Source organism: Macrotis lagotis, chromosome X (assembly GCF_037893015.1).
Source record: "Macrotis lagotis isolate mMagLag1 chromosome X, bilby.v1.9.chrom.fasta, whole genome shotgun sequence".
NCBI classification, from domain to species: Eukaryota; Metazoa; Chordata; class Mammalia; order Peramelemorphia; family Peramelidae; genus Macrotis; species Macrotis lagotis.
The window spans coordinates 685,857,331-685,874,513 of record NC_133666.1 but is presented as its reverse complement, the minus strand read 5'-3'; the positions used below and the strand labels follow the sequence as shown (position 1 = coordinate 685,874,513).

The 17,183-nt window shown below is 39.5% G+C and overlaps 1 protein-coding gene across 7 annotated transcripts in view; it reads right to left on the bottom strand.

The window, feature by feature from the left end:
- GRK3 (G protein-coupled receptor kinase 3) overlaps positions 1-17,183 on the bottom strand; it is a 179,316-nt gene that overhangs the window by 57,997 nt on the left and 104,136 nt on the right. For all 7 annotated transcript variants that reach the window (XM_074206156.1, XM_074206158.1, XM_074206155.1 and 4 more), the window contains 4 exons: positions 13,533-13,634; positions 9,066-9,140; positions 4,976-5,037; positions 1,217-1,268 (listed from right to left, as the gene is read on the bottom strand). In XM_074206156.1, the coding sequence (XP_074062257.1) occupies positions 1,217-1,268; positions 4,976-5,037; positions 9,066-9,140; positions 13,533-13,634 (291 nt within the window). The remainder of the gene's footprint in view (positions 1-1,216; positions 1,269-4,975; positions 5,038-9,065; positions 9,141-13,532; positions 13,635-17,183) is intronic.

Below are 17,183 nucleotides of genomic sequence, written 5' to 3'. Positions count from 1 at the left end.
TCCCCCTTCCTTTGCCTCTTCCAAAGTAAATGAAGCACAAGGAAAGGAGAAGCAAATGTGAAGACCACACAATGCGAGGTCACGGGAGCCCAGAAGAAGGAGTGACGTGCCCAGGCCCCCCAGATGCTCAGGGACCATCCTAGTCGTTCGCTTGGATTCTGTCTGGAGGCTAGACAGAAATGAGATCACCGCTGCCATTGTGCTTGGGGATATCTGCCACTTCTAGAGGGAGGGCTTCGCTAAAGCAGCCCCAGATGTCCACAGCTGAGCCTAGGCACAACCACAGGGTAGAGACAAAGCACCTGCCTGGAGCCTACAGTTCCAGGCTGTTTGGGCCCAAACAGTGGTGTAGCATTTCTGGCCCTGGTACAAGATGGGGTGCAAGGAAGGGCCGATGCTTAATCCAGGTTTGTGGAGTTGATGTCTAAACTCAAGACAAGGTGCCCAGTCAAAGGATGTGCCTCTTGTCCAACCCTCAGTAGGATAGTGCTGGAAAGTGAATCCTGTACAATAGTGTACAGCAGCTGAGGCCCCCGGGAAAACAGGGAAGGGACGGGTTCCAGCAAGACCCAGCAGGGCAGGTGCTTTGTCCAACCATCGACATCCTGCTCCAGGCAGTGGGGACACCAAGAGGAGGAACCGTCTTCCACCCCTGCTTATTCAAGGACAAATATGCAGCCTGCTCTCAGTCCTTCTCACCTTGGCTCAGTTATAAGCTCAAGGAAAGGGGAGAAAGTAGAAGGGAGAACAGAGGAGCCAACTTTAGGCCCTTTCCTTGGATAATGGAAAAACAGACCTCAAAGGGTTGACACTGAAAATAAACAGAAGACGCAAATTAAGACCACTTACTGTGGACCAGAAAGAACCAATCTCTGCCCGCCAGTGGAGGTAAGCACCATCAGAGGAGGTAAACTCCTCAAAGGGAGTCGACATCAGGGGAGTGGGTACGGGAGTGGGTAGGGAGGTACATACAGAAGAGACTGGCTGGGTTCCCCTTTCAAATAAAATCTTTGCATGCTCGGAAAGATTCTCAGAGAACTCTAGGAGTCTGAGGTAGAATACAGTGTCACATTTTGTAAACATAGTTAAATTGGTCTTGTTCAAGGAAGGAAAAGCAAATGGAGCATTATCAGGATTTCAGATGATAGACAGAGAAAGAAGGACAAGGGAGGAGGGGAGGTAAGAAGGCGAGAGACATGATCACACAATTACTTACATGGATATTTAGCTCTACATTTTTCCACTGACAATATCTAGTGAACTTGTCACTAAAAAAGAATGAAGTTAAAGTAATTATTGGAAGGTTATATTCTTATCATTTAACTTATTTTACTTCCTAAATTCACAGAGCAACTTTAAAAAATAAACCTTGTATGACCTTTGGCAAGTCACTTAACCCCCTTGCCTTGCAATAAAATAACTAATTAATTAATTAACCTTACAATAAGAAACAATTGTTGCATTATTGGGTCTCCAGAATGACTGGACCCATTCACAGTCCCATAACGAGCACAGAAGGGTGCCTGCTTTTCCACCATCACCCCAGTGGGGACTACTCCATCTCTTAGCATCTTTGCCACCTTGCTTGCAGCCTCAGAGTTGTTTTGGTACATTAGAAATTTAGTACATTCTTTCATGTAATTGGTAATCGTTTGCAATTCTTGTAGGAACTATTTGCTTATGTATGTTGGTGCTTCATCTGGGGATGATGCTGACTGCAGATCTTTGCTAATTGTTAAGACATCTCAGCTATCAAATCCTCATCAGAATAATCTGATAACAAAGGGTTTTTTTCTCCCTCTACTTGACCTCTTCCCTTTTATATTCCATTTATACCAACTTCATTCATGGAAAAAAAAAGTTTTCAGTTTCATGTATTTGTAATCTTTTCTATCCATGGGGAAGTTGGATGACCGTATAGTACAGTCCTGGGGCCTGGTGTCTGGAAGACCTGAATTCAAATCCAGTCTTAAACACCTATGTGATCCTGGGCAAGTCCCTTCACCTTGATCTAATTCAATTTCCTCAGCTGTGAAATGAGGATAATAATAGTACCTACTTCCCAATTGCTGCACGTGACGAGATAATTGTGAAGTATTTAGTATAGTGCCCACATATTACAAGTGCTATATAACTGTGATTATTACCATTATTGTTATTCTTACATTTGATTAAGAATTTCCCCTCTAGTCAATCATCAATCTATAAACATTTTTGATTAAAAATAGTTAATAAAAACGAAAGACACTGTTTCTCAGCTAAACTTTTAGGTTGGACCTTTAATATTTAGGTAACTTTAGCTTCCTCCTAATGATAGCCTGGGTATTGGCTTAATCCAGACCCTACAAAATGGTTTTCCTAATTCTGCCAAATTCTTGCCAAAAAATGAGCTTTTTCCTTGCATCCTGATTGTTTGTGGAAGTGGTTCTTTTTGGTTCTATTGTTCTGCTTTTCCATTTTTTAACCCATAAGAATTAAGTTTTGATGATTATTGTTTTATTATATCTTTTGAGACCTATAAGTAGCAGTTTCTCTTCCCTCCAACATTTTTTTTCATCTTTTCATTGGTTCCTTAATTTCTAAATATGCACATTTCCAATATTTTTCATATTTTGTCTTAATCTCTAGGGTTTTATTTTGTAACCTGAATTAGAATATTTTCTGAGTTTCAACTTCTTTGAATGCTCATATGCTATAATAATAAAAATAATCTAAATAAAGACATACCAGTAGCATAAAAACAACACGACTAGAAATCAGATACTCAAATAGTTAATATTGCACTGAAATTATCCATATATAGTTGGACTTAATCAGTTTTCTCATACAGTAAATTAAAATAATAACTCCTTCTGTTACCTACCAACTTCATCAGAATTTTCAATTGGATCAGTTTTTGGAGAAGGTATGCTTTGTTTTAATGATATATTAAATGAAAAAGTCTCTAAATCTTAAGATCCTTCTTAGGGAGAGAGAGAGAGAGAAAGCCTACAGGGTTTTGCCCCAGGCCAGATTTAAAGTGCCAAAGACAGCAACTGACATTGAATTTAACCATAAGCAAGGAAATGAGAGAGGGCACAACCAAATTCTGGGCTTCCCTGCCCCTTCCCCTGGCTGTCATCTCTTTGATTAGCAGAGAGTATTCCAAGGTGTGAGGTCTGATTGTTATCTTTCCTTAAGGAAAGTCTTCAAATTAAATTAAGGTCTTAAAACGATGATCTGAGGGCACCTTTCCTGTCTTTATCAATGGGTCACAATTGCTGTCCAAGCTTATTCCCTTGCTTAATGGTTAAGTTCCTTTAGAACCTGAGATGCCAGCTTAGCTCCCTCTGTATGGCCCACTAAACCCAATGTTAAATGAATGAATGAATGCTTATCATATGCTACTAGGCAAGGGCCAACATGGTACAGCAGGTGGAGAAGGGATGATTATGTTCTTTAAGCCTCTAAAAGTTCAACATGAGCATTAATTGGGCTGGCTCTGCTTGGTCCCAGCAGTCGGCACCAGCAGGAATGGTACAACTCAGAAAAAGAAAAAGACAAATTTTAACTTGATGTTGAAGGGGAAGCATCCTAACAATTCCAGCCGATCATTAGTGAGATTCACTACCTGGGAAAGTGATAGGTTTTCTCCTCTTTTGGGGTCAGAGAATCTTAAGCTGGTAGGAAATTCAGAGGTCACTTAGTGTATTTTGGAGTGAGGAAGCTGAAACCCAGGAAGGGCAGGCAAGTGAGCTGCACAAGGTCACACTGTCAGAGACAGAATTTGAACCCAGGCCCTCAAACTCCAGAGTTGGGATTACCACACAGTCTCTAAGATAAGCTCATTTCCATCCAAAGATAAGACTGAAATTTCAGGGAGGTCTCCATAGTCAGTGATACTCAAACAGAACTAATGATACCACTCAGAATAATTCTATCACATTATGGAAGAAATGAGTTTGCAGTAAATGGTATTAATAACAGCTCTTGAAATTATACAGAATTGCAGAACAAATTAACATCTTTTGTATCTATGACCAAAATGGGGCCTCGAGATGCAGTAATAGGCTCATGCACCTTTGGTGTTATAAGGTTTGAAAAGACCTTTGCTTGTGGCAGCCCCAGTGGCAGTCAAAGGTTTGGGTCTTCTGGAAGGTTGAAGAAAAGGGGCCCCCACAGGTTAAGTGAACTGGTCCCGATCAGAGAGTCAGTGTTTGAGGAGAGAAAACTGTACCCATCTCTTCTGACTCCTTCAAATGACTGAACACATTACAGAGAAAGGGATGGTTCATGAAAATTCATCTTTAGTTCTGGTCATTGAGGGAGCAAAGATCTTTTCCAAAACTGAAGACCTCACATTTGTACAAAACTGGGAGAACCTACTAGGATCAACCATCTCCTAGACATAGTAAAGGACCAATGTGAGATCTCAAATGAAGAAATAGCATGTTAGCAGCAGCAGCAGCAGCAGCAGCAGCAGCAACAAAAGGTAAATCTACTGGCTATCTGACATCTATATGACAACATCTGAGCGCCTACAAGAAGATGAGACACTGGGCCAAGCGCTGTCAACTGTATTAAGATTCCCAGAAAGGCACTGGCTTGTGTGTCCTTGAATTCTATTAAACACAATGACTCATTTAAGGATTAGATTAAATCTAGTGAAGGGAAATCAAAAAAGTCAGATAATTTATGAGGTCATAGTTGCATTAAAAAATGGATTCCTTCTCAGGCTTTTAAAAAAGGTATTAACCCACCTTGGCAGGTCCTTTAAAATGTTAGACAGATTAACTATTTGACAGAGAGGAGAGGGCAGTAAACGCTTAAACACTTTTTACAAAAAGTCTTAAGATTTAGATTGACTATCTTTAACATTACAGTGCTAGTCAATTAGGAAATTGGATTCAATTTCATACAAGTTTTAAAAACATACAGATTGCGTAAACTGAGGTACAGCTTCACAGGACAGCGCTTCATATTCAGCTTTCCATACCTTTCAATATATTTTTGAAATATGTTGCCACGAAGACTATCACAAATTTCTTCTATGTATGGCTGAAAAGGATGAAAAAAGAAATTCCACATAATGTAAATTGAAACAGACTAAAGTGATCCTATATGGAGAGGCCAATGATAATACTGGCTTGTACCATGAACCCTGAGATTAAAATCTGAAACCCAACACATATACATATATTCATACATGCAGAGACACACAAAACTAATGCTTGAACTTAACTGATCTGATGAGAATCATAACAACTCTGAGTTGGAAGGGGATCTTCGGCACCTTCTAATCCACTTAGCTCATGTGACAGATGAGAGAACGAAGAGGTCTCGCACAGGATCCTAAAGGTATTTGGTGACGGGGGCCTAGTACCAGGTCCCCTGGTTTCCACTCTTGTACCCTTGCAACTACACTGAAAACAGTCCAAGCCCACTCTGTATCCCTGCCAATTTATTACAAATAAAACCAGAAGATACATATAAAATATTTTGGTTTACTTTTTACCCATATCCTGGCTTTATATCTAGCTCCTTATTATAAATGCAAAGTGAAAACTAAAATTCTTGCCAACATGGTCTCAGTACCACTGTATTCCACACTCATTAACTATACAGAACATCTGACCTGGAAGCTTAGGGAAAATGGGTGCTGAGGACAAAGGAATTGCTTCAGAGGACAGTCTCAGACCTGGAAGGGGCAGCGCATAGAGTTCAAACTAGGCTAGGTGGATGATGTGTCCATTACATAAAAATGGAACAGCATTTGAGAGACTCCTAGTCCAACTCAGAGCAGAAAACCCTTCTATCCCATTCAGCCTTTGCTCAAAGACCATAGCAATCAGAACCTATCAGCTCCCAAGAAAACCTAGTCTACTTCTGAAGTTAGGAGTTGTCTGAGGCAGAAGGAACAGAAGGATCATCTTGGTCCAGAAAGGACCAAGTCAGGGCAATTTCATAGTTAGTGAGAGAGGAGTGTTGAGGACCTCCCTCATTCAGTGCTCTCACCCAAAAGATATATAGGAAGGGAACAGAAATCTCCAAACCAGGGCCTCTTTACCTGGATCAGTTTTTTTTTAATCTTGATATCTATATTTGAACATAATTGGTTTACTTTGTAATATTGGATATCTTATTTTATGTAGTGAAAAATCATTATTCTGAAAAGAGGTCCATATATTTCCCAGATACAATGCAAAAAAAGTATAGAACCCCTGCTCCAATCCATTTCCTAACAATATTACAATATCCAACTCAATTTGACTTTCTAAACCTAAGCCAACCAGAAAGCAAAAGAGGCCTCTCTGAGTGTCAGTTGATTCTGTCAAGAAACCAAAGACAAGTTGGGACAGTGCATAGAGCAGAGGGATTGAAATCGGGAAGACATCTTTATGAATTCAAATCTGGCCTCAGACTCTTACAAGCTCTGGGACTCTGGGACACTTAGACCCAGTTTGCCTCAATTTCTTCATCTATACAATGAGCTGGAGTAGGAAATGACAAACCATTCCAGGATCTCTGCCCAAAAAAACCAAATGGGGTAACAAAGAGTCAAACATAACTAAAAAGAATGAACCACAACAATTACCGAAAGTTATGGGTGAGCCTCTAAAGGCCCCTTAAAACCCAGAACTGTACCTATGTTTCTGCCTCTCAGGGAAAAAGTCCAAGGCCTCAAATGAAAGGACACACCAATGAGGCCCACTTAAGCAAGAGGACATGAGATGATGTGGTAGAGTCACATTTTCCCGATTCTCAGTTCATTGATCTTCGAACAAATACAGAAACAACAAAGCTAAGCAATGTCAGAACATCGTGAACAAGTTTTCCCTCCTCCCTTAAACTATGAAAAGAGCTATCAACTCAAGAAACCTCATTTGTGGCAAAACAGCTGGTTTCATAGACCACAATTAGTCCACAATGGGACGAATCTGCCCAGATGTAACCAGAACCTTCCAAAGTGTAACTTGATTCAACTGGATACACACATAAAATTCTAAGAGAATCCTCTGCTCTTCATTTCCCACCTGGCTCCTCTCCCCGGGGGTTTCCTCTCTCTCTTTCTCTCTGACTGACTTTTCCCTCCATATCCTAGGCTACCAGGATTCCTGGGACAACATCCAAGATGCCATCAATCTCAGTACTTCTCTGCCTCCTTAGCATTCTCTGACCCTGTGGTTGGAGGGGGCAGCCAGGATCTCCAAACCTCTCCTTAAGGAGGGAGCCCACCTGGAACAGCTCTTCATCTGACTGCACTAGTCCAGGATTGGTGCCAGACTTTTCCACCAAGCACAGGATGCCCCTCCCTCCTCTCTTCCTCCCCACTGTTCAGCTTCCTTTTGGGGGCTGTCTTCTACCATTACAATGCCAAGTCCTTGAGGGTGAGGATATCTTTTTACATATTTGTATCCTCAGCACTTAACATAGTTCTTGGCCCATGTAGATGCTTAATCAATATGTCTGATTCAAGCCCTAGTGGAGAAATGTCGATAGTGTTTCCTCACAGAAGACACCAATCTAAAATCAGGGAGGACTTGAAATTATTGGCACTAAGGTAAGGTTTGTTGGTGATGTTGTGGGAGAAGATACATATTTGCAGCACCAAACCAACTAGGGAAAAGAGTGAAGAGTGGAGGAAAACCACTTATTAGCATCCATGAAGACAACAAAGAGGATTTAAATTCTGCCCTCCCCCAATATATCTAGACAAAACCCCAATTAAAGCATTCAGTCTTCTTGGGTTAGAAAAATAAAGTGAAAACTGGTCCCACATCTTGAGAATATAAAAACCAAATGAGCACCTGCTGTATTTTATTGTATGAAACCTCTAGTATTAAGTTTATCATGAAAATGAAAATAGGAAGTCACAAGAGGAGAAGGCATTGAACCAACATATCTCACGCTGTAAATCCTCAACCCAGGGTAAGACGTCAGGCATCGTCTTTTAGTGTTCCACTCATAAAAATCACAATATGACTTAATGATAGTCTCTCATAAATCTTTTTTTAATAATTCAGAGAAACCACGAAGGGCCCATTATTTAGTTGAAAAAGTTGACTATCTGCCATTGAACTCACTATGGAAAATACACAGGATGGAAAAAATTTGACAAGAGAAACACATGATAATTTCTAATTCCAAATCTGACCTTCTTTAAAGCATTGTTTTCTCCAATAGTACCCTCATGTCCATAGAGAGGGTAATTTAAACCAAGGTTCCCTTGGAATACCTTGAGGAACAAAGAAGAGAGCTGGGACAACAAAACCAATCTTATTTCAATCCAGATGTGGTATTTAATGCAAGCTTCAATAACAACCAACCATCCACCAAGGGAGGAGGGGAGGTTCCCAACAGTTCACATCAGAAAAATATTTATTTAGGCCCCTAGGAGAACGTATGACGTAAGTCGTAACTCCCAGGGCAAACATCAATTAACAAAAAATGTGATCAAAACCCACCAAGGAAACCGTCCATAGTTTTTTGAACGAACAACACATCTTTTTTAGTATGCTAATATTAAAACAGAATTTTACTTGAGACATTTTTATAAAATTTTATAGCCAGGGCTCATATCTTGACTATTTTTTTAAAAACAAAGAAATCTATATTAGAGAAAATTGTCAGTTTGGAATTCTTGCTGCTACATCCTATTTTGGTTGGAAGATAGCTTGATAGTCTGAGTCATCTGGATTTCCTCAGTGTTCACTCTCCTTTTAGGGGTGCATGCCATGAGTTGGTGGTGAGGAGTATGACTATGCTAGTCAAGACTAGTTCTTTGGCAAGTGCATGCATAGTCTGATACTGGGCACATATCAGAAAACTTTCTCATTCGGGCGGAGCTACCATATGGTGCCTGCACTCTGGTCCCACCTACACCAACTCAAGACCAGCTCCAAACCAGGATGACACATCACAGGAGGACATTGATGGAAGGATTTAAAAATAACTGATCTTAAAGTAATATTTATTACCTGATGAAATCTAGTTGGAGGAGTCAATTCCTCTGGCAAATACAGGCAAAGATCTTTTCTAGGTTGATATAAATTAAGGACATTTATCCTAAAAAGGTTCAATCTTACCTGAAAAAGATTTGAGGGCACTTTTTTCTTGACTAGATGAGTTTGTACATGGTCTACAGCTTGCTTTGAGAATACCTTTTAAAAAATTAAGAACAATGATTTTTTTTTGACACCAAAATGAAGATACATTTGAAATTTTTGAAATTTGAAATAGACTGAAATAGGAGTCTTTGAAATGGACTGAAATAGGATTCTTTGAAATAGACTGCTCTAAAGTTACAGCTAATCAGGAGTTTCAAACCTTGAATAATCTCTTGTATCAATAAAGATCCAATAAGGCTCTCCTTTGCCATTTGGTGCAGTTTTATTTTATAATTCTCACACAAGCACTTGTTGGACCACAGGTGTCCTAATAAGACACTCTGATTAACAGACTGATGCTAGGAAGGACCATGTGCACTGGTAGAAATCTAATATAATCAACATTTATCAATGATAATAGCAGACATGCTACACTAAGAAGCATCATCAGCACCAATTAGAATCTTCCTATTCTTAGGGAAACATTGCAAGTCCTCAAAGTTCCAAAGAGCTGGAAAATCCACTAAGACGTTGGAGATGAACCAAACATTCAAATCTCTTAATTCCTGCAACTGAAAAGGAAAAGCATTTTCAGTGCACCTTGATATCCAAAGCTGAGATTATATAATTTAAATAGAAAGGAAAAGAAACCACAGATGAGTGGGGGGAAATCTCCTATATTGGAACCGGTCACTGCAGAATAAAGGACCATCTGAATTTTAGATCTGGAAGAAAACTCAAGAGAACATCTAGTCCATATACCTTTACTTTAAGGAAGAAGATTGAAAAGGTGAGATCATCCAGCTAATTTAACACCCCCCAAAGAGGTTTCTTGAGTGCCAACACTGTATTCTGTACACAATGACAAACTGAACACTATTACCTACTTTTACTTTAGTTGTCTTAAAAAGATCATTTTCCTCTTAAAATCTACAGAGAGAACTATCTTTGAGATCCTACAATGGCAGCAAAGGAAAGCAGGCTCAGAAACCTCACAAAGCAAGTTTAAGTATGTTCTAATAGGCTACCATTCACGAGATGAAAACTTCTATTCTCCTAATAACCATCTACAGGGGTTTAACCACTTATCTAATTAGATCACGGTTTTTGTTGTACATCCTTCACTCAGAAAGATGATTAAAATGACCTCATGATGTTGAAGTCAATGTCAGACTACAAATAGCCCAGCTGAACCCCTGGAGTAGAGATGGTTCTAAATTTGCCCAACTCACATTTGTGATCTCTGAAATAGAGTTTGAATGCTTGGCAGTTACACTGAGAAAAGGACCTCAGTGTCTGGTATCTTATTTTGCCAGGTGAGCTACAGAATCTTCCTAATTAAAATGGAAGTGATTCACTTTTCTGGCAAAGCACTGGTTGAGTGTCCAGGATCCACAGGCATACAGAAATGAGGTCAGCACAATGGCTCTGGAGACCTTCAGTTTCGTGGTCAATCTAACACCTCTTCTCTCCCACATCTTCCTCCAGTGCCTCCCAAACACTGAGCTAGCTCTGGTAACATGTGTCAACCTCATCCTCTATATGCCCATATATACCAAGGTGAGTGGACTTATCCACAGTATTCGAAATTTCTCCATTTGCAATAAATAATGGTTCCATGGATGGATGGTGTGGTGCTGGAAGGTGGAGGATCTCTGTTTTCTTAGTGTTGACTGCCAGACCAAAATTAACACAAGCAGAGAAGTGATCCATACTCTTGTACCTCAGCCTTGAAGCTGCATTGAATTCACAAGCATCTAAGAAAAAAAAAGTCTAGGACCAATTCTCCCTCCATTTTCTTCTTGGCTTATGATATTTTCAAGTTAAATAATTTAGATCATCAGTATGAGAGCTGGCCTCAATGCCATTTTCATTTTCACTGAAGGTATCTGACAACATTGCTGAAAATATCATGCATGAATTAAACACAGAGTCCTTCTTCATTCCCCTGATGAGTAGGAAGACACAAGAGCATCTCCATTATCCAGAACCTATGCAAGCATTCCATCATGAAAATTTCTCAAGGCAAGGAAGTTTCACCATGATCTTTCACATGCTCTCCAAGATTGACACAGCAAAGGTCCTGGTTAGGTTGATGGACATCGTGTACAGAGCTCTCTTCTACTCCTGGCAAGTCTTCTACAGTTGCTGGGCAGCAAACACCATGTCAACTGTTCTTCAGACCATCTGAAGTCACATGGTCTCAGGACCATCCTCCAAGTGAAAGATCAGTCAAGTAAGGAAGACTCTGGCAAAAGCCTTGCCAACAATGAGAGAGAGAGAGAGAGAGAGAGAGAGAGAGAGAGAGAGAGAGAGAGAGAGAGAGACAGAGAGACAGAGAGACAGAGAGACAGAGAGACAGAGAGACAGAGAGACAAGAGATGGACAGAGAGAGAGACCCTCCCTATTCCCTACTTTGTGATTGTCCCAGGACAACCTGTCTCCTTTTACAGAGACAGACAAGGGAGGCATCCTTGATCTCCTGAGGGATCACCACCTCTTCCATGTAACCTGGAAGAATTCAAGAGGCTTATGTATAAACAGTGGGCTCTCTGCCTTGTTGATCTCTAATGGGATGGAGTCAGCATCAGAAACTCTGCCATACAAGGGGAACCTAATGGCATTCAATATCTCTTTTTTTCAGCTGGAGGTTTTGCTAGAGAAGAATTGATTTCAATCTGAGAAATACAAAGTCAATGGCTTCAGCAATGGCTGATGCTGGTCTGTAGTGAACACGATGGCAATGTTCAGTCCATCTCTCCAGGATCCTGTCCTTATCCCTAATCAGTATGACTCCATTAGTGCTAAGAGGTGGAGCTGAACTAGAGGACTGTGGTTCACAAATAATAGTAGCCATTCGAATAAACATATCGATTCTAAGTTGTTCAATAACTACCCAGTGGCTCAACAATCTTCTGATAGGTTGTTCAAGAAATTCATTGAGAAAACTGGAATATAAAGTAGTTCCATAAGAAAGCTATCTTCATGCATCAAAGGAATTTTCCCCAAGATTGAAATTCTTCCAGATTGTGGGTGTATTAAATGATATCACCATTACTGAAGTGCTAGGTGACTCTGCTGGAGAATACTTTGAATGCTGAGACACCATAGCCTGGAACATTATTGGTTGAGATTCAAATGTGACCAATCAGCAGCTATGCTGGATTTGTTTTTTTGGGTGTAGGTCAATGGGTGAGGGGTTGGAAAAATCTGGATTCAATCTCATCTCTAACATTTAGCAGCTTTTCAACTTTAGTCAAGGACAAAGAAAATCTCATGAAGTGTATCTGGCCACTGGACCCAGATGGCTCTGGAGGAGAAAGTGAAACTGGTGACTTAGCCCAGCATCCCTCACTTAGATCCAATTCATGTGCTTGTCATGGCATCACCTCCCTGGTGTTATGGTCTTCTTCAAGAACAAGGGACAAACAGCAGCAGTAGCAGGAACCTTAGAGATTACCCTGTCCTGATCTCCTCATTTTACATAAGAAAAACTGAGACCCAAAGGAGACTTTTCCGAAGTCATTCAAGTAGTAAATGGAAAGGCTCGGATTCCAATTCAGTCTTCTAATGCTAGGCTCCAGGTTCTTTCTACAACACTAGACTATGCCTGAGGACCAGATGTGTCCTCTGGAAAACAGAAATACTGAGGACAAAACTATTGGCTTTCACAAGGTCATTATGGGGAAAGTGTTTTTTAGTTTTTTAAGTAATATAGGAATATGAATGATTCTTGTTACCTACTCAAAGTGGTTTTTATTAGGTAATGATGCTTATCTTCCTGAAGACAATAAGACTATTTCCTTGGACTAACCATTTTAAATACATAATTGATTATAACTATATCAATTCATCAGACAGTCTCTAGGACTGGCTGACCTCACCCTTAAAATCCACTTTCAAATAGTTAAGTCTTATTACTTCAAATGAGTCTAAAATGTCAGATTCATTGATTCAGATGAGTCTTCTGTCCAGTTAATCCAAACTAATAAAGGGGTTTTTTAAATTATTTTTCCGAGAGGAAATAATTCATTTCTAAAAATGGCAGTGATGCTAAGAAATTACATCATAATGCCTTTTTCTTCTGTAGTGCAACTTTCCTACAATATAATTATTGTATTGCTTTTTATTTCATGGTTTTTTTTACACTCATGACTTCAGACACCAAGTACTGCAATCACTTTTTTCTTCTTGTGCAATGTAACAATATATAGTATTGGTGCTTAACAACATTTCCTTTTTCCCCCCCTTTATTTGAATTTTTTTAAAAGGAAAGAAATTGCATCAGAAAACAAAGAAGAGTGGAAAGCATCTTTTCTTCTTAATCTTTGGGTGACCATTACACTTACATACAACATGGAAACCTTTTAATGAGTCTTGTTCCAAAGGAAAATATTCATTATACTAAAATAATCCAGGAGTCACATTATAAAAAGGAATACTCACATGTGAAGAAGACAGAAGTTCCTTCATAATGAATGTGTCATAAATTTGCCGACTCCTCTGGAGACGTTCCTCTTCAGAATCGAGCTTTTCATATTCTTTGATCTATATGTTAAAAAGCGGTTGCCATCAGTTAAGCAGTCGCTATCTCAATACACTACTTAGTTCATTAGTTACCATAGGGAGAACCACTTTCACAACAGGTAAAATGGCACCTTACACAAGACAACTATATAATGCTGAAGGTCTACAATGCAAATTCACTTACAAGGTAAATTTGAATTTTCTATAAGGAACACTATCAAATAAATAGATAAACAAAAGGCCAGGCATTAAGTAGTCTCATTTGTACAATGACTTTGCTGCATAATAAGCCATTCATCCCTACCAATTCCTCTTTCCCATTAGTTGAAATTTGAAAGTTGTCCATAATTAAATGTGGAAAGATCACTGGACCTGGAGTCAGGAAGCCCTGGGTTCAAATCTAGTTTCAGACACTTACTAGTTGTGTGACTCTAGGCAAGCTATTTCACCTCTACATTTTTCACATCTGTTAACTGGGCATAACAATAAGCATCTACCTCCCAGGATTGTTGTGAGGATCCAAGGAGATCATATTTGTAAAGTGCTCTGCAAAACTTAAAGTATTATATAAAGACTGCTGTTACTCAATTATGATGTTACCAAAGCAAATTCAAAGAAAGATATCGACTAAATTCCTACCCAGAGGTTTTTTTTTTAATGTTGTTATTGTTTTTAGGTTGGTTTTTTTTTTTTTGCAAGGTGGTGGGGTTAAGTGACTTGCCCAAGGCCACACAGCTAGGTCGTTATTAAGTGTCTGAGGCCAGATTAGAACTCAGGTACTCCTGACTCCAGGGCAGGTGCTCTATACATTGTGTCACCTAGCTGCCCCCTACCCAAAGTTTTGAAAAGGACCTGCAAGTCCTAACACAGTCTTCTATAGAGGCAAAGTGACACTTTTGGAAAGGAATGATTCACTTCATGTGGGCAGTTTCTCAAAGTTAGGGGATACCGGTCTCAACAATTTAAAAAAAAAATGCTCTCCAAAGATAGATTATTCTACATGTAAAGGAGATTTGGCTCACTAAATAATTAAGTAAAGATTGGGGAAAATGTGGCTTATTACAAAAATTATCTCTCCTTTCCCCTTGTTGGACAGGCAAAGAGTAGGTAAATATGGTTCTGGGGAACTGTTCACATTTATTCACATGATGAATAAGAAATGCAGGTTAATCAAAGAATAATGAGAAAAAACCCATGATGGCAAGAAAATGTAAAAGGAAGCAAGTACCATTGCTGCCAGGGATGGACAAGGATCTCATGCGAGCAGATAGGAAGTGGGGCAGCATAGTGGCTGCTCTGATGGCCACAAAATATTAAAGAGCTTCTAGGAAGACTTTCAACATTTTGGATTAATCCCCTTTAGGGAATTTATGTAAGGCAATAATGGTATGGCAATAATCATATCAGATGAGAAAGAATGAATGAGTTGAAGAGTATTCAAAATATCAAAGGCATCTTAAAATCACTGGGCACCAAAACAGAAACAACCTAAGAAAATATGTGGCTAACAGAAAAACTACAATAATTAACGATTGATCATCATAAAATATATAAAACATTCCTAAAGTCACAAAGATATTAAGTGTCTGAGGCTGGATTTAAACTTGGATGCTTCTGACTCCAGGGTTGGTGCTCCATTCATCACCTAACTGCCTCTGATTTCTTCTCATCCAATCCTTCTGATCCATATCTGGTCATTGGACCCAGATGGTTTCAGAGGAGAAAGGGTGGCTGGTGACTTAATACAGCCCCCTCACTCAAATCCAATTCACATGCATGTCATGGTATCACCTCCCGGATATCATGACCTTCTTCAAGAACAAAGGACAAAACATCATAAAACATTGAGTCACAAACTATTAAAGAAGTGGGTCAATTGGAAAGAAAATTAGGCTGTACATATTTCTGCTTCGGGATTTACTTAACAAATAAGGAGAGTGTGCTTACTGCCATGATACATGGCAATACATAACTCTGAGGGTTTCACTAAATGACAAAACTCCCTCATACCTTTAAGAGAAAATGTATTAATGGAATAACATCAGGAACAAAACTATTGTGTGAAGCCAAGAATGCTTACATAATGACAAGCTATAAAGTGGGGGAAAAAACCAATCTGATAAACAATTATTCAAGGCTTCCTTCTGGCCCTATAGTAAAAGTACATTCACCATAAAAAAGAAAACAATTTTAACATCTGGGTAATGGTATGCTGCTATCTTTTCAATTAGGAAAGTTAAATTAGCCTTTTCTAAAGCAAACATTCTTAGAATCAATATATAGCTACAGTCTGACCAGGACCTAATACTCTATGATTCCTAATGTGGTGACCTACTCAGACCCTGACGACCCTACCCAGTACTGTTTGGCATCAACTGCCGCCAAATAAGGTTTCCCCTATGCTGTATGTACCTGTAGCTTCCTCAGGGCCCTGTAAATGTGTCAAATTCAGATTTTCACACATACCTTTCAAGACCTTTGGGATCCCTTGTATTACCCTCTGAGAGCCACCCAAGCCTTGTTTAATGTACAGGTTTTTAAGTATACTTCCATATCTCCATTCATGTCTTTATCAGCTATTCCAAGAACTCTCTCCAGGGGCCATTAATCCAGCATTCTTTGGGTATAGTGATTCACCAGCTAATAATCTATTTAACTATATTATCATATAACCCAAATTATGCCAATTTATGCACAAGGATATCACAAGAGACTGTCAGGTGTCTTACTGACATTCAGACATATCACGCCTCCAGAATTTTCCTGATCTACCCAGTCTTAATCAAAACGAGCATAAATCTTTGCCAGCTTGCAGAGATCATGACTTCCCTTTCTGTATGCCCACGCACTATCCCTTAAGTAATTTGTACAACAGTTTTGTCAGAGATCCCCATGATGACGATAATCAATCAGTGGGCATTCATTATACATCTGTTCCCTTCCAGGTACTGTCCAGAGTGCTGGACAGACAGGAACAAAAAGTCTCGGTCCTTGGTTCAAGGACTTTACAATCTATTCGGGGCAATGACATGCCCCCAGTTAGGTACTATAAAAGCAATATAAAAGCCACATGATAGTTTAGGTAGGACATTAGCAGTTGGCTTAATCAGAAAGATTATAAGACCCTGTTTGAACTGAACCTTAAAATAAAGGAGTCTACAAGGGAGAGTGAATCTATTCTAGGGATTTCCATTCCAAGGACTGATGCAAAAAAAAAGCAGGGAGAGGGGAAGCAAAGAGCCATGGCTAAGAGACAAAGAGTGATCCGTTTGAATGAACCTGAGAGGACAAGAAGTTAAATAATATATACCAGTGCTCATAGAAAGGTAGACAGGGACCAAGTTGTAAAGATCTAAAATGCCAGCAGGATCCACAGTGTAGTGACATGATCAGCCCTGTACTTAAGGAATCAAGGAGCCTATACTGGGTTCTGTGATTACAAGTTAAAAGAATGAAAATCCCCAATCTCCTAAGGAGTTTATGACATGGCAAGAGAGCCAAAAAGTACATATAAAATTAGGAGAGGCAGCTAAATAGTAGTGGGTAGAGGGCCAGTCCTCAAATCAGGAG